Source organism: Drosophila innubila, chromosome X (genome assembly GCF_004354385.1).
Source record: "Drosophila innubila isolate TH190305 chromosome X, UK_Dinn_1.0, whole genome shotgun sequence".
Lineage (NCBI taxonomy): Eukaryota > Metazoa > Arthropoda > Insecta > Diptera > Drosophilidae > Drosophila > Drosophila innubila.
This window is the reverse complement of record NC_047626.1, coordinates 29,240,898-29,266,998: the sequence shown is the minus strand read 5'-3', so window position 1 is coordinate 29,266,998 and position 26,101 is coordinate 29,240,898. Positions and strand designations below refer to the sequence as shown.

Below are 26,101 nucleotides of genomic sequence, written 5' to 3'. Positions count from 1 at the left end.
AACAGCAACAATAATAATTATAAAAACAACAGAAGTAAAGTACAAAAAAACAACTACAACAAATAGGAAACCCTAACTCACTGTAAATGTAAGCACAAACAACACCGAAGTAAACAGTGTCAACTTATGTATAAGCAGCGACGCGGCCCAAACGCCACCCACAGGAGCAAGAGCAAGAGAACAACAACAAGAGAAGCAACGCAAAAGAAATAAACAAACAAATTTGCGGCGTGAGCAACAGCAACAGACAAACAAAGGAAGCAAAGCAAAGAAAGAGCGAGTGTCGTCGTCTATGTTGCGGTGAGTGAGAGCCGCCAATCTCTCTCTCTGCCTCAGTCACAGTCAAAGTCAAAGTCAAAGCTTAGCAGCTGTAAAAGCTTCAAATAACAGCAACAATAACAACAAGGCGACGCGCACTTCATGCAGCAAAATAAGAAACAGCGCAAAACATGTAAGTGAAATTGATTTTATTTTATGTTTTTGTTTGATATAATGTATAGTACATACAAAATGTAAGTTTATGTGCACATACACATGTACAATGTACATATGTATGTATGTATGTGTGATAGTTAGTAAATTGCAGGTATGCCCTTGTAGCAACTTTTGTTGCGCCAGCTCCTAAACTACATACATATGTACATAAATATTTAATATCTTATGCTACCTACACCCGATTGCCCACCTGTCCGCTTGCCGCTCTCTCTCTCTCTCTTGCTCTCTCTTTTGCTGTCTCTCTCTCTCTTGCACCGTCGATTCGCACTTTTGTGCGTGAGTGTAAAGCTGCTGTCATTTTGATGCCACTCAGAGTCAGAGTTAAGCCTCAAACAACAAGAACAATAACAACAGCAAAAACAACAAGTAGTAGTGGGTGGGCGCATGGATTGGATCGCCATGGTTACTGTTACTTATCTGCCAACAAAATGATAAAACAAGACCAAGCGAGCGGGAGAGATGCAAGGCGAGATTACTAAGCAAAAGGCATTGACGACGTTCCAACAGCTTATTAAAGCAATTCCATGTAAAATCTCTGTATTCACGCGTTTGAAGATTACAATTGCAATATGCATATGTATGTGTGCATGAATGCAAGAGCGTAGGCAGCTTTATGCGAAGGGGGGGGGGGGGTAGTCTCTATTAAGATTTGTAAAATAATTGCTTTTAAAAACAGCCGTTCGAAAATATCTGAGTTTTTTTAATGACAGATTTTGAGCTGAGCGAATTCACTATGGGCAGAGCTCCGGACAAAAAGGAATCAACTGATCTAAAACTCTTTTTCTCACGTCAAAACAGGAAAAGTTAAGATCGACTCTTGGGGATGTCGAAAAAAATGCATTAATCGATTAATGAATCATACGATTAATTTAAGCCGAGCGAATATTAATCGTTATTAATCGAGAAAAAATTACCATAGTCGATTAATCAAATGATTTTTCTAAATTTGCATCTATTTTGAATTTTTTTTATATTATTACATTGAAATGTGCAATGCATTTGATATTAACAATAATTAAAAAATACTTAAAAAAGCACAAAAGCGTTAAATTTGTATTTATTAAATAGGGATTTGAGGGACAGTAGTTGTGGTGGTCATCCTGTTCCTCTTTTCAGTGCCAATAGAACCCGCCTTTGAAAGAAGACACTCTGCTGGAACCAAAGTGCTTATTAGAAAACAATTGCGACGAACTATAAGATATAGCTTGATGCCATAATCAATCTATAAAAATAGCTCAACCACCTTTGATTTTGCATCAAGGCGCAAAAAGTGATGCGGTTATTTGAGCATTTAATCGGTTAATATCGAGTTTAAAAAAAAAATATTTTTTTAATTTGAAAACGCAAATGTTATCACAAAATACACTCGTACTTTTATTAGAAATCTTATTTTTCTTGCATCGATTTCATGTTTTACTCAAACTCGATAATCGCTTCTCTGCACCGAACACTTTTTTCGGAGAGCATGTGTTATTTGTCATATGTTTTGTTTTGAGCAAAATTACAAATTTTCTTAACAGAAACAATTTAGAAAAACACTTTGAACAAACTCTCAACAAAAAATGCTGTTTTGAAGAGCAAAACGAAAAAGTGGAATACAAAAGTGTTCAGTTTGTTCAGTTTACTATATGTTGTATGCAATGTTTTTTTTATTTAATAATTATTAATTATAATCAAATAAAAATTTGTGCAAAACAATTAAAAAATTTCTTCTGTCGTTTACTTATTTTAAATAGGTTTGTACTTGGTATTATACCTAAGGGACTGAAACAGATTTTTATTTTTGTTACATCATGATTTTTATTTTAACATTTACATATAATAGTTATTTAATAATTATTAATTATAATCAAATAAAAATTTGTGCAAAACAATTAAAAAATTTCTTCTGTCGTTTACTTATTTTAAATAGGTTTGTACTTGGTATTATACCTATGGGACTGAAACAGATTTTTATTTTTGTTACATCATGATTTTTATTTTAACATTTACATATAATAGTTACATATATTTCCTGTGAAGAACCCAATAATAATTACATTATAGACCTTGGACTTTAGCAAATAACTTGTCATCATTAGTTCATCTTTACAAAAGCAATAGTCCAGGGAACACAACTTCTTTGGTTAGATTTTTGCTAAAAAAAAAAATATGTAGTAACAATAACAGTGAACAACAACAACACAACACATATATATTTACGTATGTGCAGCAAATATTTATTTTAGATGTCACAATTTTTCCATATTAAACTTATTTAAAATTTTAATTGTCGTGATTATTTATTAGCTTTTAAAAGTTACCAAACATCTGGCGAAAAATTTCAAAAGCATGATTACTATCAGCTGACTTTGGATCCACAAAAAAAGATGTGCACTGTCCAAATTTCAGCCTATTCGGACTCTTAATTTAGTTTTGAAAGAGTTTGGAAGGGAACGTGTTTGCGAATTTTGAAAAAAATTTCAAAAAATACGATCTATCTCCTTCGTTAGCGTGTCTGATATCGTAGTACAGACTGAATACTCAGACCGTGACGTCTTTTCACATCCTAAACCTAAAGTTGCGCTTGATGGACAGAAATTTTCATCAAATGAGATGGCTATTACCTTCGAAATCAACCATTTAAGGACCCGGACGGCGAATAATTTTTGAAGGGGTTAAAATTGTGGAAGCGTCTCTTGAAGAAGTGTGGTGACTTATAATACGACTAGGTTGAAAATTAAAATAAATAAATTTTTTTTAACGGTTTGACATTGAAAGGCTCATAAAATATCCAAGAAAAATCGAACCCTTTTTTTGCAATGTCAAATTAAATTGCGTAAGGAATATGACTTAACTATTAGATACCTTATTATATATTATATTATATGCAAATTGTATACAATAGGTGGCGCCAACTACGAACTTCGGTAAATAATCTCTTATATAATATAACTTTTGTGTTTATAAATGCGAATAACTACAGCCCATAAAGATTTTATTTCATTCACTTATAAAAAATGATTTCTGATTCCCAAGAATTAAATTGCCGAGAAAAACAAGTTTGTTAGGGTATTTCAAATCTGGGAAAAGGGTATCTATTCAAATGATTTTTGTTGTTATTTCCGTCACAGCTTTTATTTATTTAGCACTTAAAAACAATTACAAGGGGCAGTTTAAAATACAGAAAGTCAGAAACTGAAAATGCGAATATGATAATGCATCATCAGAAGCAAGAAAAACTAATACACCATGCGGAATATGAAGTACCCTTATATATAATTTTGCACAATATTTAAAGAATTTGTCAGATTTTTATACGATTATATTTTGATGTAAATATCGAAGCATCGATGAATCGATTTTAGCGCAAGCGATTTTCAACTAATTTGATTCAATGATTTTCTAACATTATCCAATTAAATAAATAGATTTTGATCATTGCGGACGACAGTTGACGAAAGCAGCACGAAGGATGTGAAAGGCTACTAGCAATATATACAGCTAATTTGAAAATTTTCTACGACTATCCGATCAGATCGAGTTATATACCGATCAAAAGGTGAAGTCATAACTTACAAAATGGCATACTATAACTTTGGCTAACTCAACTGTTTTATGAGATATGATTACCGCTAATGGGGTCGTTGGGGCCTTTTGGTAGAATTTTTTGTTTTTCAAAAATACTTATCAAAAATACGCGTCGGCTGATACCTCGATCAACCAAATCCGGCAACTAGTTCAAAAGATAATTAATGAAATTTGAAATTTTTAGTAGACTTCAAAATGAAATGAAAAGTCAGTTTGTTTGTTTGCATTTAAGTGCCAAAAAACCTTAGATGTAATGATGGGGATTTATTCCTTTTCGAAAATCTAGGAATGTTTGTTCTACGGCTTTTTGAAAATACCGCTAGATTAGCGGGAAAACGATAAATCGATAATACATAAAGCTTCGCTTGTAATACATACATTTTTGCTGAGGGGTTTGGAAGATATATCCTGTTAACTGAACATATAAATTTCTCGATCGGTCGAAAATCACGTTTTAGTACGAGAACCTTTTTTGTTTTTTGAGATATCTAAAACAATCTGACAGATAATGCATTTTAGTCGGACTTATACATCCTGACCAAAATCACGTTGTTGTAAGAAAAAACTTTTTATTTTTTGAGATATCCCAACTAATCTGACAGATAATGCATTTAAGCTGTTCTTAAACATCGTAAACAAATTTGGTTCAAATCGGTTCACTTATCATATAGCTTTAATAAGAACGATCGGCAAAAAATCACGTCTTAGTATGAAAACCTTTTTTTTTTTTTAGTTATCTCAACCACTCTTAACGATAATGCATTTAAGTCAGTTGTATACATCCTAACCAAATTTGGTTTAAATCGGGTCACTATATCATATAGCTACTATAGGAACGCTCGGTCGAAAACCACGTTTAATATGAAAAACTTTTTTATATTTTGAGGTATCTCAATCTGACAGAATATGCATTAAAGTTAGTCTTTATGCAAATCGGCTGACTATAACATATAGCTGTCATTAGAACAATCCGTCAAAAATTTAATGAAGCTTCGGCGTGCCGAAACGCTTCTAACTGCCTGAGAAAATGGAATTCTGCTATAATGTAATTGTGAATTGTTTTTAAATTTGGAGTTAGCATATTTAAAACCTTCTTTCAAAGTATCAATGTCAATGTCAAAGTATCAATTCAAAAATGTCTTATATCTTCAAAAAAAAAACAACCTCTTTTCGAGGTACAAGTCTAGTGAAGAAAGTCATTTCATGTCCCAAAATATCTGATATAAAGTTTTATGACGAGCACTATTCAATTTAATATATAAATTTTAAACAAAAATAAATTAATTTAAAAAAAAAATTACATTCGGCACTGCGTAAAAACTAATATTTATGCTTCTGTAATAAGAAGCTCAACCTTTTTGCGCATGGTGCAGAATGTAATTTTTTTGTTAGTTTACTTATTTTTGTTTTAAATTTATATATTTAATTTAATATTGTTCGTCACAAAATATATCAGAAAATTTGGGGTATGGAATGACTTTCGCCTCTAGATTTATTTCTAGTAAAGAGGCTTTTTTTGGAAGATAAAAAAAAAACGGCAACTCACTAAATTGTTTTGCCTCCTATACTTGTTTTTTATAAAATTTATTTTCAACGAGCAACAAATCATATTCATAAACAATCCTATTTTCTGAATCGGTATAAATTCAAAATATACTGCCACAAATAGAACTTTGACAGCTCGAAAAACTGGGTTCGTTTCCCATCCTGCCAAGCCAAAGGTAAAATTAATTAAATCAAATAAAGAGATAAACACGGTGAAGTTATCATAAATGTGTTTTTAACATCATAAGGAATGGACGGCAAATTAAACTTACCCGTTAAATTATAAAAAAATAATCATATATTCAATATTATAGGGTGTCATGAAATGCACTTGAAAATAAAATTTCATGTTGAGTATTTGTTGGTTATGATGTGTTTTGTTTACTTTGCTGAAGTGCGTGAAACTTGAGTCTTGAAAGGTTTGTTTAAGTAACTATCCACTCCGTAATGATAGCTACGAATCAGAGTTGTTATTGCTGTAGATTTGTTATGTTAAGTAATAATAAGGTGCTTAGTACAATTATACTACATATTATTGTTTCTTATTGCGGGTTGGCATTTTATATTAACCAAAGTCACTTGGAAATAACCGTATACTGTACGTTATATCTCTGACGAAGTTCGTGTTGTCTGCTCGGGGAGTTGGGGAGTTGCTTTGGCTCCGCTCTCATTTGTTTTAATGAAAGAATTTTCCATTCTGTCCATTTAGTATTTATACGTTGTTTGCTTTTAAGCTTAACATATCACAAAAATACTAAATTTGTACAAACATACATATATGTAAATAATAAAAAAAACAAAAACTGCGTCTCATGAAACAAATGAAAACTTGTTGGCTTACGGTGATTGACCCGCCATCAATAAAGTATGATATGCGATCTGTTTAGCAATTTGTCAATTAAATATTTTTGAGCGGGAATTTCCATGGATTTCGCTTATCAATTTCAATTTCCATTTCAATCCGAGAAATATAAAAATATTAAATTAAAGAAATTAAAAAGACAACAACGCGACAAATGAAATGGGCAAAGAAAAGTAAATATAAATATAGTTCAAAGACATCATCTGGATATACGTATGTATGTTTAGTATGTGTATGTGTAGTATTGGTATTATTTATAGGCAGCACTTGCTTATGTTATGTGTGTCTTATACTATGAGTATATAGGAATGAGTAAATATAGTATGTATGTCTCTGACAAATAAACGACATTCCGACCCTCCCATTTCCCTTCTCACCACACAAAATTTAGAAAGCGTTTATCGTTCCTAGAATTTTACGAGCCTAATCATAAAATCTGCAAATACCACAACAACAACAAAAGTCAGCTCGAGGGCTCTAGTCAAAATAGTCGCGAATTAAAAATACCCTGTACTCAGTCATGGTTAAATATGGGCAATTCTCTCATGTCGAATGCGACATTCGTACGCATTCAAAGCGAAAAAAACATATGCCAAAACATTTTTGAATGTTGTCAAAAGGAAAAACATACAGCTATTGATTAGCACTATAATTGGCGTTAAGGTTGATTTTGGTCAATGATTCGATTTTAGGAAAATAACAAAAAACCAAGGCATTCGCATGCGACTCAAAACAAAAGTCGTTCTCACGGCGAACAGCTCAAACGCTGATTTCGGCGAAACCTGAGGGAATATTTGTATGCGACTAGTTTTAAAATGTTGTGCATTGATGCATCTTAATTTTGTCTTTTATTTGATTGAAAAATATTAAGTATTTAACGCGACAATTTGTGCCGTCATTTTTTTTAAGTTTTTTGTTTACTTCGTTTGAATTATATTTAATTTTTTAAATCATTAAGAAGCTTTATTACTAGAACTTAAGTGTTTTCTTTGCATTTTCATTAAATTTTTGTTCCTAAAAGAAAGATATCGTTAAAAAACCATTATAATACAAACACTCCATTTAAGAAGTCAACTTTTGGCAAAAAAGATGCAGTCGGTCAAACTAATGAACTAATTAATGTGTAAAATGTTTAGGCAAGTAACTTAAAAATGTTTCTGAAAGAAAATTTCACAAGATGTGAGTTTTTGATCAATTTTAAGTTTTTGGCTGCGGCTGACATTTCTGGAAAATTGCCCATAAGCAGACTTGCATTTAAAAGCGATACCATTAAGAGTGAATATTTACAAAAGAGACTTCCTCGATCGGGGTCGAGCAACTTGATTGAGGGTATTTACTAGTTGCGCATGCCCGACTCGAACATTCTAATTTCTCAATCTATTTTGAATTGAGAACCTTGCGCGAAAATAGACTTACAAAGAGAACCGACATACGAATATAATAATAAGATACAAAAAGAATTTAGTTTGCCTAAAGAAAATAATAAAAAATAACAATTTATGTACTAAACATGGCAGGCAACAACAACAACAACAACAACAACGACAACAACAACAATAATAATAATAATAAAATCAAATAATACACTGATATAAAAAAATTAAAAATAAATTGTTTTGTATAGTAAAACTATAAAAGATACATCTCAAATACATAATAAATGAAATCGATGAACAACAAATTTGACAAATCAAATTAGTTTGTAGTCGCTTTTGATTGTGTTGTTATTGACCAATTTCTTGAGTTATGCCAATTATTAATTATTTTATTTTCTATCAATTTTCAATTCAGCCCCCTGGTCAATATGAGCGCCCTTGACGCCTACCCCAAGCGACCGGCAAAAGCAGCGACCAGGACGAGCTCCAGTCAGTCCAGCGATTCGGCAACGGCGGACTGTGATGATCTCAAAACAGACATTCCCTACTTTGATGATCCGCAGCCGCCAGATGTTGATCAGCAGCAGCAGGAGCAGCGTCGTTTTACGTCCGCTTGGTCACCGGAAAATGATACAGAGCTGGAGCTTGGGCCGGAGCCCCAACAAGGAGACAACGACTTGGATTTGGATGATAGCTATGCGGATTCGGATTATGGGGCCGGAAGCAGTGCCGCCAATAGTTATTATCATTCACCAACGCCCTCCAATAGCGATATAATGCTGCGCCCGCCATCCAGCTCGAGTTTTCAATACAATTATCCATCGCCGGCAACAGGACCGAGTTCTTCTAGCGGTCTTGGTAGCCTCAGTCCCGGCACCAGCAGCACCAGTAACAGTACCAGTACCAGTGTTGGTGGTGGTGGTGGTGGTGGTGTTGTCGGTGGCAGTGGGCAACTCCATGCCGCCTATTTACATTCCCAGACGCTGTCGCTACCGCCGCCGCCGCCGTCAACAACTAGTTTCTATCCAAACATGTGGCATCCAAATGCGCCGTATAGCAATGCCGCCAATAGCCACGCCTATCAGCGCTATGGTGGCTTCAATATGCAACCAGGTGCAGTTGCGTATGCGTATGGCCATCCACATGCGCAACTGCATCATCAGCATCAACATCCGCATCAACATCAGCATCACCAGCATTCGCATTTGCTATCGCATCATCCGCATACGCCAGAGACGATGATGGAAATGTTTCAGCTCTCGAATAGGTAAGTCCAAAAAATAACCGCAAATAAAACCGGCGAAAGCAATCACCACTTTAACCCCGAATCCCGAATCCCTAATCTCCTTGTCTCTCCAACTCCCTGCTGATCTGCTTTGTGACCCGTGCGTCTAATTTGGCCACATTTTGTTGGCCAGCTGGATAAATGCACCCGCTGTGCGTCTGTTGGCCCTGATTGGCCTGTTGACGTCGCCAAGAATTATACACTCATCTAGCACCACTTTGTGAATTGCTCAACCACCCACCTAATTTACCAAAATTCCCCCCGTGGCTTACGCCGCGATTATTTTTGTATTTTTATCAACGTTGTTTTTCAAGTTTTTCATATTTATTTTCGTCTTTCAATGGCGAGACAACAATTTGCCCAGTTGGTCATTGACTATACACCGCCCTATACCATTCTATAAATCTCCTACTGCACTTAGGAACTGCATTTGTTGTTGTTATTATTATTATTGTTGTTGCTTTATTCTTGTTATCGTCAACTGAAATTTATGGCACGCGTGCATTGGGTCACTCCCACAATACCAAAACATCACAAACCAATGGCCACTAACTCAATAGGCCAACAACAAAAACAGCAAGAAAAATAACAACAATAAGGGAGAACAGCAAACAAGACAGAACACTGCCAATTTGATTGGCACACCGTAAACAGAAGAAACGATACGCAATACGGAATACTGAATTGATTTCCTTATTTATAAATACCACGCAATAGACAAATTAATTGGGTGTATCACTTACGTTTGCCACCAAGTGTGTCATCATAATATTTGCTTGACATTTTCATAATAACTACGAGTACATAACAACAATCGTTGATATAAATTGTATCAGTACTTATCACTTATTTCTTTATCACTCAAAGTAGTTGCGATTTTTGTACAACTTTAATTAATCCAATCTTAATGAAGAGCTTAACATATTTTATTTGATTTTTTTTTTGTATATGAGACACTTACGTGTATGTATCATATCATATCAATGGCATTTGTACATTTTTTAAACTATCCTTTTACACTAATGATAATCGCAAGAATTAAACATAGAAAAAAAAAAAAAAAACTAATAGTTGTCCCTTGTTTTCTTTTTGTGCAAATTAATTTTTCCAAATCTGTAAAGTAAATATTGCTTAATTTGTTATTAATATAGAAAATCCAACATCCATTAAAAATTATCAAACTTTTTAGGTTGTACAATTAAAAGAATTATATGCTTTTTGGATTGCCTTTTGACAAGTTCAGAAAATATTATTCAATTTTTTTTTTATTGACTTATATAGGCAAAAGGAAGAATTTGATAAAAATCCACATTGTTTTTGATTAACGAATCAAATTGCAATTTTCGGAAATTCGATTGCATTGAAAATCTATACAACACTGTAGATGATTAACAAAAGCTTTGTTGTTCTAGGCCGTAAGTCTTAAATCGCCGACACCAGACGCTGAAATTGAAACCTGATTATACTATACAATTAGACAATTCAAGTTTATCGCAATGTAATACTATACGTCGTGAATTTAACCCTTTAACCCCGTACTCGTATATGTATCGCATATATCTGGTATATTAAAAATCCAGGCTGCAAGGTTCAGTTTGATGGTTCGAACCATAGAGCGAGATTCCGGTTCGCTTCGCGTACCGGTTTTACAAAACATTTGAACCCAAGGTTTTCGTTCAAGTCTTGGTTAAATTTAATGCAACAAAAATTTATTCTTTTCTTTATTGTTGTTCAACTTTCATTGAATTTTAAAGCCTTAATAATTTATTTAAGAAAAATAGTTATTGCTTTTAAAAGAATTTAATTTAAGATAACAGTTTTAGTTTGGCAAAACCAGCCCAAATGACACCCGCTGACAAATGCTGTGACATCCGCCAAATTTCCGCTGTTTTAAACTCCAGCTTTATATAAAACAAGTGGTAAAGGCTATAGTCGAGATCCGGACGACAGGATACCCGTCACTTATTTCAATATTTATAAAAGTAATTTAAAGAAATTACTGCCTAATAATAACTACTGCATACTTTTAGGTGATTGTATTGAAATAATAACTTTGGTTAGCTTTTAATGCCGTTATAGATTATATATAACGTTATTTACCATAAAAACTGTATTATTAAAAAAATATTAAAAACAGTGGATATGGTGGTTTTTCGCGATTTGGCTTAAATTTTAAATAAACTTGATCTGCGTGGGGTCTATAGAAATCCATAGTTCATAAATCAATTCCTATCCCCTCTTTTTAAGTTGAAAATTTTTTCGTTTTTAGTCCTTGCTAGGAAGAAAATTATGTTTTAAGAATATGATAATAATTCATACTAAAAATATAAAAAAAACACGTTTTTCAACTCAAAAAGCGGGGACTAGGAGTTGATTTCAGAACTACGGTTTCTTGGTGAAAACATCTGACTAATTGTTTCAATGACAGCTATATGATTCGGTCCGGATGTATAAGGCAGAATTCATAATCTGCGAGTTTGATTAAGATCAAAGTGACAAAAGCAATTTCTAGCCCCAAGATTTCTGATATCCAATTCTGACGAACAAAATTCAGTTTAATATAAAAATTTTCAATAAAAATTAGTTTGACTACCATATCTTATAAAACAAAAAAGTTTTTCATACTAAGACTTAATATTGGACCGATCGGTCCTATGACAGCTATATGATATAGTGGTCCGATTTGAACCAACTTTGATCAGGATATATAAAACCAAGTTAAGTGCATATTGTATTAGTTTGGTTAAGTTTTTTAAAAAAGTTTTTCACATTAGAACTTGATTTTCGCCGGATTGGTCCTATGACAGGTATAGATAGTTCCGACATGAACCAACTTCGGTCAGGATGTATAAAACTAACTTAAATGCATATTCTATTAATTTGGTTAAAAAATTTTATTAAACAAAAAAGTTTTCAATACTAAAACGTAATTTTGACCCAATGACAGCCATGTGATATAGTGGTTCGATTTGAACCAACTTTGGTCAGGATATATATAACCAAATTAAATGCACATTGTATCAGTTTGGTTGAGATATCTTATAAAACCAAAAAGTTTTTCGTACTAAAACGTAATTTTCGAACGATAGAAAAAAGTTAACAGGTAATATCTTCCAAACCCCTCAGCAAAAATTTATGTTTCAAACACCAATAAACGCAAAATTTTACGTACTACAACATACTCAAATTTAAGAGCCGTTTTGTTAGAAATAGCCAATATGTAAGCTAAAAAACTTTATTTCACCTGTAAAATGTTACCTGAGTGCTTTAAAAAAAGTTTAAAGGTACGTACACCTTTCCAATGATATAAAGAACATATCTGTAGCTTCTATTGTTCGAAAACTGTTGAGGTTTCATTTTTAGCGTGATTTTGCGTTTTCCTGCTAAACTAGCGGTTTTTTTAAAAAGTCGTAGAACAAACATTTCTAGATTTTCGAAATGGAATAAATCCCCATCAATACATCTAAGCTTTTTTAGCGCTTTGATACAAACAGACAAACAAACAAACTGACTTTTCATTTCATTTTGAGAAGTCCACTAAAATTTTCAATTTTATTTATCTTTTGAACCAGCTATCGGATTTGGGTGATCGAGGTATCAATCGACGCGTATTTTTAAGCAGAATTTTTACAAAAAAAATAAAAAATTTAACCAAAAGGCCCCAACATCCCCATTAGCTGCAATCATTGAATTTTTTCCCCTCCCACTTACACCCCCGTATCTCTTGACCCAGGTGAGTCAGAAAAAGTTTTAGTATGCCATTTTGTAACTTAGAACTGAACCTTTCAATCGGTATATACCTTTCGATCTGATCGGACAGTCATAGCAAATTTTCCAAATTAGCTCCATATATTGTCAGTCGCCTTTCGCACCCTTCGTGATGCTTTCGTCACTAGCGCGAACTGCCTTCCGCAGTGATATTTTTAGAAACAACAACAATTTGAAATTAATTTATCCTTAATTATCGATCAATTCATCTATGGCAGCTATACAATATAGTTGACCGATTCGAACCAAATTTATTTGCATTCTTTATTACAATACAGGGTATTTTGTAGTCGAGCTAGCTGATTAGATGTTTACGCGCTTGCCTTTTTGCTCATCAAATCCGTTTGTTGCATTCATTTCTGCACTGCATCAAGGTCACATTTGCGATAGAGGGAAAGAGAGCAATAGAGAGCAAAGTGATTGCAAGTACAGTAATCGACGTCGGTGCCGCCTATCGCACACTTCACCGTTACCCGTTACCCATTACCCGTTACATTGTTGCACATTCAAAACAAATGAACAAATAGACGAGAACGCAATCGAGCGAATGAAACACAGCAAAAAGCAAAATGCAAATACTCGGGAATAGCGGCAGGGAAAACAAAAAAAGTGAGGGAGTGACAGTCAGTGAGAGACGCAGACTAGGGAAGTGCAAATGCAACATGTTAAATAAACAAATGCCCAACACATACACAGATACACATACACACACACAGAAACACATACAGACACACATACACATACATATGTACATATACAGTATATATTGATAGAGACCCAACTCACAATCAGCTACAAAGTTGGCGCGTCGAGTGGCGTCAAGACCTTGCACTTCCTCGTCTGACCACTTAATATGGCCCATTGGAAACAAAGTGAACGTCTCAAGGGCAGCACCATCATAATATGTTATGTATATAAAGTAAACCACAATTCAACCGGATACCCACCTCACCCCCTTACTTCAAGCATTAGCTGCTTCTATTTATATATATATACATTGATAGGTTTCTTCTTTTTAATTACTGAGGGTACGCCCCTTTGTATATTATTGAATCAACACCTTTATCACAGTACATTTACATTACCCCAATCGTTTTCCAAGTTTCTTGATATAAATCACTGAACAAATACCCCTGCAAGACTTTTGCAATGTCACAAAAAAAATATTGACAACCAAGCTTCCTTGCTAAATTTAAATCTCTTTATTTATTCTGGGAAATCTAGTTTATCAAAGATTTTAAGTCCTCGAGACAGTCACAAGGGCTTTTCCTGAATAGTCCTTTGAACGTTTTTTGATTTTACTTTAATCTCCTTCCAAGCGGTCCCTTGAGTTTGTGGAATATATGATGTACATATGTATTTAAATAAGTTGAATTTTGTTCAAATGCGATACTTTTTTATTACAAAATATTTTGACAGCAATCGAGATATGGTTTATACTATATATGGGGTTGAACCAAATTAAAAGCTCAAAGTTCTAGCACATCTTCATCACGGTTCGACACCAACTCGCGTGTCCACCCCTCATGTTGATCAGCCCTGAATAAAATTTGTATACTTATGGCCCTAAGTTTAAGTGACATGAGAGGTCTTATACAATTATTTTCTTAGCAATTTGCCTCTTTTATTGTTCATTATGCAATTAGTAGCGTTAGTATGTATTTAGTATGTAACTTTAAAAACAATTCGTATTCAGTAATACGGATCTTGCTCAGTAATAATAAGTTAATAATATCATGGCAATTGTGCTGAAAGATTCAGTAGTATTGATTGAGATGGCGACGTATACATTGTTGAATTATTAATAGTAAATCCGAGACACAACAGAACTGACAATTTATTCTGTCTTATTTTAAATATTTTTTATCACATATTTATCAACAATTTATTGCTGGGAAAAAAACAATCTTCAGATGATAAAAAATTAAAAGTATATTCGATGGTAAAATTTTGGTTTAACCTTTTTTTTTAAAGGGGTGAGCTTGCATTTTTTATCATTACTCAAAAACGTCACGACCGATTTTTAAAAGCTTTTTATTTTCATACAGCTAATGAATATATCTGTCAATCATTTAATGAATTAAATCAATATTACTATATACTATAACAGTGGAATTATCACCGAGGATACCCAATTTATTATACCTTAGTGTAGGGTATGGAATTACATTTAGTTAGCTGCAGTTCGTAAGCGTGTGTTGTTATTGCTATTTCTCTCTCTGTGTGGGTATGTTTGTGTGTGCGTGAGTGGCTGCACTTAAGTAAATACTTTACATAGTTAGATACATACAAACATATGTATGTATATAGATTTTGCACCTTTTCATTTTTGCATGTATTTGATATTGCTGCTTGCGTTGCTTTTGTATTGCTGTTGTTGTTGTTGTTTCTGGTGCTTTTGCTGCTTCTTTCGTTTTGCACTTGCTGTCGGGCTTCCGTTGTTGCTGCCTATAACCGTTTTGTGTGTACTATATTGCGAACTTACATACATATATTATTAATTGTTTTTTTTTTCTTTTTCAATTGCGTTTTAAAATGAATTACATCAGTGAACGGGGATAGGAATAACAAAACAACAACAGTAGCAATAACAACACAAATAATAGCAGAAGCAACAACGACAACAAGAAAAACAACAGCAAAGTGGCAGCCATTGCTAATCGAACGTAAGATTCTCATATTTCCGTATGAATTACTCATACGCCCCCTGGGAACCGAACAAGCATAGAGAAAAAAAATAGATTGACTGGGTTACAGAGAGAATGAACAAGTTGCTGCTCACTTGTTAGCGAAATGAGAGAAAGAGAACAAGCTCTCAATGAGCAATTGACAAGTATCTATATGTAACTGTGCTTCAAGAGCGGGGGCGACGAAGGCATGAGAGCCAAAGGAAGTTGGCGCCATGTTTGGCTTCAGTTTTGCACTTGAATCCAGTGTTGCCATGTTAGCTATTTTAAAGCAAGACTTTTATATTTATTTTTATAAATATGCACTTATAAAATGCGGTTGTGCTTTTCTAAGGCAGAAAGTATAACGACGACAGCAACAACTTTTAGGGCCGGTTTTTCAATGTATACTTAAGTTGTTGGAAAGCTATTCATTGTATCTACATAGTATACTATCTATTTGCAAAAGTGTTCCATAATCAATTTCAGTTATTCAATCGATTTATAAACATATACATTACGGTAAATAGTGAATGGCAAAAAATCTCAAAAATGAGAAGTCTGATGCTATCACAGGGAAACGGAAGGCGCCAGGATGAGAAAAGAGTAATCCTGCGAAGAAGAGCATTAACATATTCCTTACAAGTGGCAGCCCAAAAGTCGAGCAAACAAATTTTCTATCTTATCGTATTTTAAAAATGCAGTATCATTTAAAACCTCAAAAAGGTATGGTCTGATATTATTATTTGACTCTTTTATTTTAAGTAGCAGGAACGATTAGTCAACTGCTTTCTCAACTGCTTCCTCAACTCCTTTATTTTTAAATCACATTTGGCCTATATGTATGTCAGTTGAAGACCTATAGTGTTTAAAAATTACATTGCTTTATTTTGGGATATTGAAATAACGAATATTGGAGGCATTGAAAACCCGAAAAATATGAAAAGCACAATGAACCTGAATTTAGTTTGTTTGCTCATTATTTGGCTATTTTTTGGCTCATTTTTTGATCAAATTAACTAATTTAGCCCTTGAAAATGTGGCAATAGGTTAGATCACTAACCAAGTAGCCGAAGTCGCTGTCGGCGTCAGCGTTGAAGTCGACGTCGACGTCGACGCCAACATCGAAGCCCGTTTAAGCTGATAATTATTGACAGCTATTGAGCTGTTTGTCATTCCCATATTTCTCTGCATGCAATCTCGCATACATACTCATGACTGTGAAAATGTTTGTATTCATGTACATTAGTGTGGAGTGAAAATGACTTTGTTTTTATTTTCCAAAACGCTGTATCATCAATGGATGATACGATTAATAAGCAATATCATCCTGAGGTGGCGCATCGACGATCTATTTTGGGAAATCGGTCAAAAAATCAAAAAATCCCACATAACTGTGATTTAATCCCAAAGGATAATTACGTGTATTTCAAAAATAAATATTATTTTTCTTAATTAGCCCTAACTGGTAAAAATCCGTTACATTTGAGACGGGCATGTTATTTTCTTAAGAAGAAGGCACGTTATATTTGCCAAATTCTCAAATTAATTTTTTAGGTTGATTAATTTAATATGGTTCTGAAAAGGTTGTGAAATGGCCTGGCACTATAGTAGGCGCAAGTAACGGTCATAAAATTGGGGGATATGAGTACCTGTCAAAAAATATCATTATCTTTTGGGACTTAATCACAGTTATGATGGATATTTTGAGTTTTTACTGATTTCTCAAAATTGATCGTCGATGCGCCATCCCAGGAAAATTGATTTTTTTTTTTTACAGATATTACTTTTACTATATATCGAATCATCCATTGATGATACAGCGTTTTCGAAAATAAAAGAAACGTGAAATTCACTCCACCCTAATGTACATGTATATGTATGTGTGATAGAATGTCATGTCATGCGCCTGTTTACGGGTAAACAACCGCAATAACAGCTCCTGCCTGTACACCCCGTCTACTCATATGTATTTGCTGCCCTATTTACGAGTGTACTGCACGTACTACTCGTATTTCGTAATGTGCACTGACTAATCCCTGAATTTCCTGTTGTCTTTTGCAGCGGTCGCGAGGCCCGTAACCGGGCAGAGAAGAATCGTCGCGATAAGCTGAATGGCTCTATACAGGAGTTATCCACAATGGTGCCGCATGTGGCAGAGTCGCCCCGGCGTGTTGACAAGACGGCGGTGCTGCGATTTGCTGCACACGGGCTACGGCTCAAATATGGTAAGTGTAACATATACTTAACCCTTTTATGGTCGTGATGCATATATGCAGATATCTATCTTGGAATATAAAATACAAATTGGCAATGTATTAATTTAATGTGTACCTAAAACATACTATTATTTATTTTTTTGACGGTGTCATATTAATATGTTTCCCAAATTATAAAATCGGAAATTATAATAATGGGTAGTCCTTCAAGTTTCCAACTTGTAAAATTTTTTTATTTTAATTATTTAAATTTGATTACTTCAAGGGTAATCGTGCATTTAGATGTACTTATTGGTTTGGGATCTCAACTAGTTCTTTTGAACTGAATTTGGAAATTTCACTGCAAAATTAACTTTTTCCCTGTTATTTTGTGCATTTTGTTTTTTTTTTTGGCCGTTTAACTACTATTTTTTCTGATCTGTATATTTTATGGCCCGTTTGCTTTTGACCATTAATTACGCCCTTTTTCGTCCCACGCCTACTTTTATTTTATGGACTTACTCAAATTCATATTTTGTCAGATTATATTAATCTAAAAAAAAACATAGAAGTTTTCCATTTTAAAGCGTGATTTTTGACCAATTGGTGGATCGATTTGGTAAAGATGTAAAAGACCACCCCAGTTGCATATTCTGTCCGTTTGTTTTAGATACCAAAATGTTTTCAAATCGTTATGCTTCTCAACGGGGCTAGGAATTTATTTTATACCCATATGTAATTTCTTAATGAAATATTCTTACAATTCATCGTAGTTCCCGATTCTGGTGGACACTTTTCACCGTTTTTCTTACTCGAACAAATAGACTGGTCCTAATGTTTATATTTACATTTCTTAAATTTTGACAACAGTGTTTGGCAAGATGCTGCATGAACATCATCCCCAAATAACAGACACGCTGATGAGTATGCTGGATAGCTTTTTTCTCACGCTTACTTGTCATGGCCAAATACTGTTAATATCGTCAAGCATCGAACAACATCTGGGCCACTGTCAGACGGACCTGTACGGCCAGAGCATATTGCACATCACACATCCTGAGGACCACGAAATGCTCAAGCAACAGCTCATACCCACCGAGCTCGAGAATCTCTTCGATGCGCATGCAGAACCAACAGATGGCGATGGTGAACCGCGCCAGAGGAGTAAATCCGAGGAGGAATACATTGATCGCAAGTTGCGTGATGATAAGCGCAGTTTTCGTGTGCGGTAAGTGGTAACTGTGACTTCGACTGCATCACTGTCCGTTATATCGTTAACAACTATCGATATACAGTGCTGCCAAATTGATAAACTATCAAAGCCCGATAGCTTCCCACTAGAGTTGTTCATCTTAGTTCAATTGAAGGATTTAGTTCAGTTGCTCAATTTGTGACGAACGAACTAATCTTTCATACAGTTTGTTCGCTCAGTGAATAGATCCCATATAGCTTGTTCAGTGAATAGATCTCAACTGAGTTGGTTTGAGGGACGTTGTGGTCTTACCATGGTATTGATATGGGTTTTAAGGAAATTCCTATTTATTTATATCAAATTACCATATGAAACAGAATTTGATTTAGGCTTTAATTTTGATACCTTTTTTATTTTTTAATTTTTTATAATTAGATACAATATAAAATATTATGCCTAATATAGGTTACGGCGTACAAGCTGCAATGGCCTTCGACGTAAAATTAATTTTATATATCTGTTATCAAACAATTTACTGATTTTTGATAAAATTATGAATTTCATAATTATTTAATGAAAAATAAAAAAAAAAAATTTAAATCTAAAGCCATAAATTGATTTTTATTTAATCCAAATTTTAGCAACAGTGTCTCTAGAGAGATTTAATGGGATTCGAATCAGCCAAGGAAATGTATTGGGGTCTATTCACTTAACGAACTGTTTTGGGATCTATTCCCTGAACGAACTGTTTTGCGATCTATTCACTGAACTATTTGTTTTGAGATCTATTTACTGAAAGATTTGTTTTGAGATCTATTCACTGAACGATTTGTTTTAGGATCTACTCACTGAACTAAATTATCTACAATCAGGGATTTAGCTCGTTTGTTCACTTCAGGGATTATTTCAATAGATCTTGGTCCGAACGATTCGATACAACTCTACTTCCCACAATGAAATATGTAAAAAAAACTTTGTTGTAGTCTAATTAAAATATTCAAATTAAATTTTTAAGTAATGAGATGGAGTGTTTTATCAGCTTTATTTCCCCTACAAACATAGATGCGTTTTCAAATTTGAATTTCGCGCTCACGTTTATTATTCATATCAGCTGTTTATCGAAAACATTGTTTCAATAATTCAAAAATACCGAAAGCCGACGGGAAAAATTAAACGGAGATAAACCTGACCATGGTGAAATTATAATTATAAATTATTAATAATTTCATCATTAACTGAACTTTCGGGTCTTATCAAATTTTGTAAATGGAGTAATTGAAAAAGCGAGCATTTGTGATGGGCACTCTGCTAGTAAACACTTTATCGATAGTCCGATATAGGACGTAATTGGCAACTCTACTTATGGCTCTCTCTCTCTCTCTCCCTCTCTCTTTCGATTATAGATTGGCGCGCGCTGGTCCTCGCTCAGAGCCCACAGCCTACGAGGTGGTGAAGATCGACGGCTGCTTTCGGCGAAGCGATGAGGCTCCTCGAGGTGCACGCTCCAACACGTTTAGCTCCAGCCTGCAACTGATACGACGCACCCGTGGACGTGACGATGCTATTCCGTTGCACACAATTAGTGGCAATGATATTGTGAGTGCAACAACATTCTTCATTGACATTGACATTGACAATAAATGCCACTTACCACCAACCTGTTCATTGCTTTAGGTGCTGACAGCGTGTGCACGCATCATTAGGCCGCCAAAGATCGTGAATCGTCTATTCGATGCCAACACATTGGAGTACCGCACAAGACATTTAATCGATGGGCGAATCATCGATTGCGACCAACGTATCGGTATCGTTGCCGGTTACATGACGGACGAGGTGCGCAACCTGAATCCCTTCACCTTCATGCACAATGATGATGTCCGTTGGGTAATTGTTGCCCTGCGTCAAAGTGAGTGATTCTCCTGCTGTAAGCCATAGGGGCATTCCTGAAACCGATTAGGTTACGTTAACGCAAACCTAAATCAGTGGACAGAACGAGACCTTTTTTTGATTGAGGTTGCCACACGTCGGCGTGTGGACTTTGTTGGTCGCCTACAAGTCGTGGAAATTGTCAAGGCAGAAATAGATATTTTTGACAAACTAAATATTCGGGAGTGTTCCAGAAATGTAAGCCAACCAACAATGTATGCGTTTTCGGTTGGTTTATATTCCTGGAACACCGCAGATTTTGATAAAATGGAAAACATAAAGTAGAACCACTAATCAAATAACCCATAGAGAACTCATCCCATGTAACAAAAGAACGGTCCTTTTTCTTCATGTCCATAGTAAATTTCACGAGTGGACTCAATGTTTTGCATTTTGTGCGACACTTTTAGTTGTATAGGATGAGTTCTCTATATGTTATTTGCTAAGTGGTAGAACGTATATGAGAAGTACATATATAAAAAAAAACATTGTTTGTGGCCCTAGAATGATCGCTTTTATCAAAAATCACCTCCTTAAAGTGTATATAGTATAATTCAGGACTCTGAGCTGTATTAATATATTCCGGTCCGTCTGTTTCTATGCAAACTAGAATAGTTAGGCTGCAGGCATTACAACTGCTAAATAAAATAGCTTTCTTGGGAATGATAAATCGAAAAGCAACTTTTAGTGTAAAAACTATTTTGTTTTAAGAGTTAAGAGTTGTGGTCTTATACATTCTGACCAAATTTGATTTAATCGGTCCACTATATAGCCTTAAGAGCGATGGGTCACAAATTATGGTAAAGTAAGAACATTTAAGTTGTTTCTTGAGATTTTCCTGAACTTCCTGAACAAATTTGACTAAAATCAGACTACCTAATCATATAGCTGACATAATTTTCTTCTGTGTGGAGCATATGTAAAAAGCTGATTGACGAAGTCAAACATAAATCTAAATCAGTTTCAGAAATCCCTACTGAGTGTTCACTAATTGTCTGCGGTTATTTCCAGTGTATGACTGCAACAGCTCATATGGCGAGTCCACCTATCGCCTGTTCACGCGTAATGGCAACATCATTTACCTGCAGTCCAAAGGATTTCTGGAGATCGACAAGGAGACGAACAAGGTGCACTCGTTTGTGTGTGTCAATACGCTCCTGGACGATGAAGAGGGCAAGCGGCGCGTTCAGGAAATGAAAAAGAAATTCTCAGTGATTATCAACACGCATATACCGCAATCAACAATCGATGTGCCCGCCTCGGAGAATCCCGCCCAGCTGGAAAAGGCTGTCCTCTGTCTGATACATAATTTGCATCCCAGCAACAAAATCACCTTTCGGCACGATGACCATGATGACGATGATAATGAGATCGAGGATAGTTTAGCAAGCATCGCTTCTATAGGCCAGTTATCGTATCGCCAGATGAACGAACACCAATCGCAAGATCATGAGCAACATCAGCAGCAGCATCATCATCAATCCCATACACAAAACACATACTTGGAGAGTCCAATGTCCCAAGCGCGACTCAGCGCTGGCCATGGTATGAGCAATGCCAAAACACCGCCACTGGCACTGGTTCCACCCGAAACGGCATCGGTCAAGTCATCGATATCCAAGAGTGTCAGCGTGGTCAACGTAACCGCTGCAAAGCATCTCCGAGGCATGCATTCAGCCACTGCTGTCAAATCTCCAGACACCAAGTCAACAGTCACCATGTTGGATAGCTGCAGTTGTTTCGATGCCGGAGATATGGACTGCGACTATTGTCAGGGCCCCCTTACGCCCGAGACATGTCAGATGATGAGCAGCAGCTCCATTAACCTGAAACGCACCAACAGCGCCGCCCAAAATGTCCAGGATGATGTGAAGTTGGCCAAGCGACGCTTCATGTCCAATACAGGTGAGCAGAAGACAGCACAATAATCAAATTAGATTTAATTATAAATATAAATACAAATAAACATATGGGCAATAAGATATTGGTAATCTAATAATTTTTGTACAACATATTGTAGTTTTTGGGAAAGCAAAGGAAAGGTGCCTTAAAGCATTATCATTACAATTGCATTATCATTAAAAAAAGGTTAATTAAAAAATCTACTGCCAATGAAATGTCACTTCACTAGAATTTTAAATAGTAGTGCTAAGGAAATGTAGTTTCACAGCATTGAAAAATAGTCGTGCTAATGATATGAAATAAAAGTTAAATATATTAAAATTTTTTAAGCATTAAAAATTTTTGTTTCGCCATTATATAGTTTTAATTACAACTTTTTTTCATTAGCATTGATAGGTTATAGACCATTAAGGCAAAAATTTAAATAACATTTCATTTTTTCAATACTACTATATTTTCGTTGCATTTGTTTAATGCTACTAAAATTTTATTTCATTACATTACATTTTTTCAACGATAGTGAAATGGCATTTCATAAGTACTACCACTATATTTTTTTAATGCTACTGAAATTTCGTATCATTAGCATTTTTTTTTTAATCCCATTGAAGTAACCAATGCATTAAAAAATAAGTTAATTAGTCACTGGCAGAGGTCAGCACGAGTTCAAATTAAATTTTATTTTTAGCGAGTTAAAGTCAATCCTAGTCTTTCATTAGCTTAGCTAGATGCAGTCCTTTGTTAGGTGTTCATCTTCTTTAAAGTAAATTTGGTCCCAGAACCAATCAAATACGTTTTACAACCTGTAAATGTCCTTACTCAGTCCTTAAATGTTATTTCATGCGAATGCGAGTAGAAATTGCGATAAACTTGTACAAATAATACATTAAAAAGATATATATGTTTGCATTGCCAGAAGATATTCAAGATGTGCTAAGCAGTTCGCTGGAGCAGATCAAGAGGAACTTGAACCAGCAACGCAATGTAGGAGAACAGCTGCGCGATCAGTTAAATCGCTATGAGCTGCAAGATGCCAATCAGCGGATTGATGAGATCATGGTAAGTGTTGTATAGAACAGTGATACGAGTTAACGAGCTTTTCAAATTAAATCCCATTCTTTGTGACAGGAGGAGCATCAAAAGCAAAGTAAACTCTACGTGGACATCAAGAGCGAATACGAGGAGCTAAAAAACAAGAGCAACACAACCAAGTCGGAATCCGACTCTCAAGGCAACGCCATAGGAGATGGAGGCGTCGGCAGCAGTGGTTGCGGTGGCGTCGGCAGCGAAATTGGACAAATGTCGCCACACTAAGCGGTGCAAGAAATACAGCTAAGGCAGAGTATAAACAGAGGGTTTCAGCTGATGTGATAAATGTGGCAGCCAACAGCAAACGCTAGAATAAGCTCAAAATGGAATGCAAAGCATATTGTAGCCACGAGCTGGAGAGCAAGAAAGCGACAAAGAGAGAGAGAGAGAGCGAGAGGGAAGAAACGAGAAAAATTAAGATGGATATATCGGAGTTGAGCTACTACTTAAGATGTTACTTTAGAGTGCTACTACAACTATTTACATAGGCGATGTTATTGATAATGATGACTATGAGGATGAGGATGAGGATGATACTCTTTTATCCTTTTTATGACACAAATCGAACTAATGAGTGAGCATGCAACAAAACTACTTTAGATGGGGTCGTGGACTCGCCCAGCGGCTGTTTATGTAATTTCTTTATTACAACTACATATATAAATATTCTTTTCCTTTTTTTTTACATATGTTATTCGTATGTAGTGAGCACTATATGCATACACACATACCTACATATATAGTTAATAGTTATAGTTAATTATATAGTGCAAAGTGTTTGTTAATTCATAAAAATTTATAGTCACGCACATACACACAAAACAACAAATTACAAAACAATTATAATTATTAGATTATTATACATACCTACGTACCACACATAAATATATGTGTACATACATATGTATATGTATATGTACATATGTATGTGCATATTTATATAGACGTATAAATACAGATGTACATAGGACACTGTCTTTGACTATGAGGCATTGACAGGGGTGCGAATGTTTTATGCATTATATTACCATACAAACTAAACGTGATAAAAGACTGTTACTATTAATGTTAGAATTATGTGAGCCTATAACTAAATTAAATATATATATATAACTTAAATCGGTATCATTTAAATGGGATAGTTGATGAACATTTACGTTTTACGTTAGATACAACATTTTAAATATGTTGATATACATACATACATATATTGCATAAATGTTTTGAATGTCTTACGCTCTAAGAGAACTAGCATAAATGACCCTTCTCCCAACACTCCCCCCGTCCACAATCCCATATCCCACAATTTGTTATGTGAATAGGTGAATAAATGTTAATGCTACAATATGGAATATACATGTATACATACTTTTTAGAGCGCAAAAACACTCAATACCAAAATATGAATGCGAATTGTTGTTAAACTCAGGGCAACAATAAAACAAGCGCCAAGTACAATTTACAGCAACATATGTAACTACGATATATTAACTAAATAAAGTGAATTGAATTTGATGTAAACAAAAGTAAGAGAGATACAAAAAACATAATTGTTAAATGTTTGTTATGCATTTGTTTTTTTTAAATATTTTTATTTTGTTTGTTTTTTTTCAACCTTTTTTATTATTTTCAAATTACTATTAGACTAATTGAATAGTGAAATAAACTTGAGTACCTATGTATAAAATATATGTATTTTTAGTGTATATATATAATATATATTTATATTACGATATATAAACACTAAAAACACATGCTTGTGTGTATGATACTATATAACTATATACATATATAAGTAGATCCAATAAATGTTTCGGACACGTGTGAACACTTTTAGGGCAAGGCAAGTTAACTATCTGAAATACGGTAATACTTGTATTTGTTAACCGCTACTAAAACAAATAAAATAAAATAATAAAAAATACATATATATACCGTGTTCAATTAAATTTACAAACTTCAGGGGAATTCTATGCTTGCAAACTGGGGTCATATTTATTTTTTTTTTGTAATTAACGACGACTATCAGCAGTCAACAAAAAGTAATTCTTGGGAATTAAATACAAATAATACAACAACAAATTGGGGTCATATTTATTTTTTTTTTGTAATTAACGACGACTATCACCAGTCAACAATAAGTAATTCTTGGGAATTAAATACAAATAATACAACATACAATAAAGGAACCGGAAGGTTAATTTGGCGTAAATTCTTGAAGATTTTT

General features: G+C 34.5%; 1 protein-coding gene across 2 annotated transcripts; it reads left to right on the top strand.

Annotated features, from left to right (window-relative positions):
* The first annotated feature begins 170 nt into the window (after window positions 1-170).
* On the top strand, window positions 171-25,789 carry LOC117783992. Of its 2 annotated transcripts, none has more exons than XM_034621590.1 (9): window positions 171-451; window positions 8,264-9,115; window positions 17,632-17,795; window positions 18,636-18,993; window positions 20,361-20,553; window positions 20,632-20,863; window positions 21,895-22,788; window positions 23,705-23,844; window positions 23,914-25,789. In XM_034621590.1, exons 2-9 carry the CDS (start codon window positions 8,277-8,279, stop codon window positions 24,097-24,099), a joined length of 3,006 nt encoding a protein of 1,001 aa, XP_034477481.1. In that variant the 5' UTR covers window positions 171-451; window positions 8,264-8,276; the 3' UTR covers window positions 24,100-25,789. The 2 variants fall into 2 exon arrangements, with proteins under 2 accessions (XP_034477481.1, XP_034477472.1); XM_034621581.1 differs by having other exon boundaries at window positions 23,702-23,844.
* The last annotated feature ends 312 nt before the right edge of the window (window positions 25,790-26,101 follow it).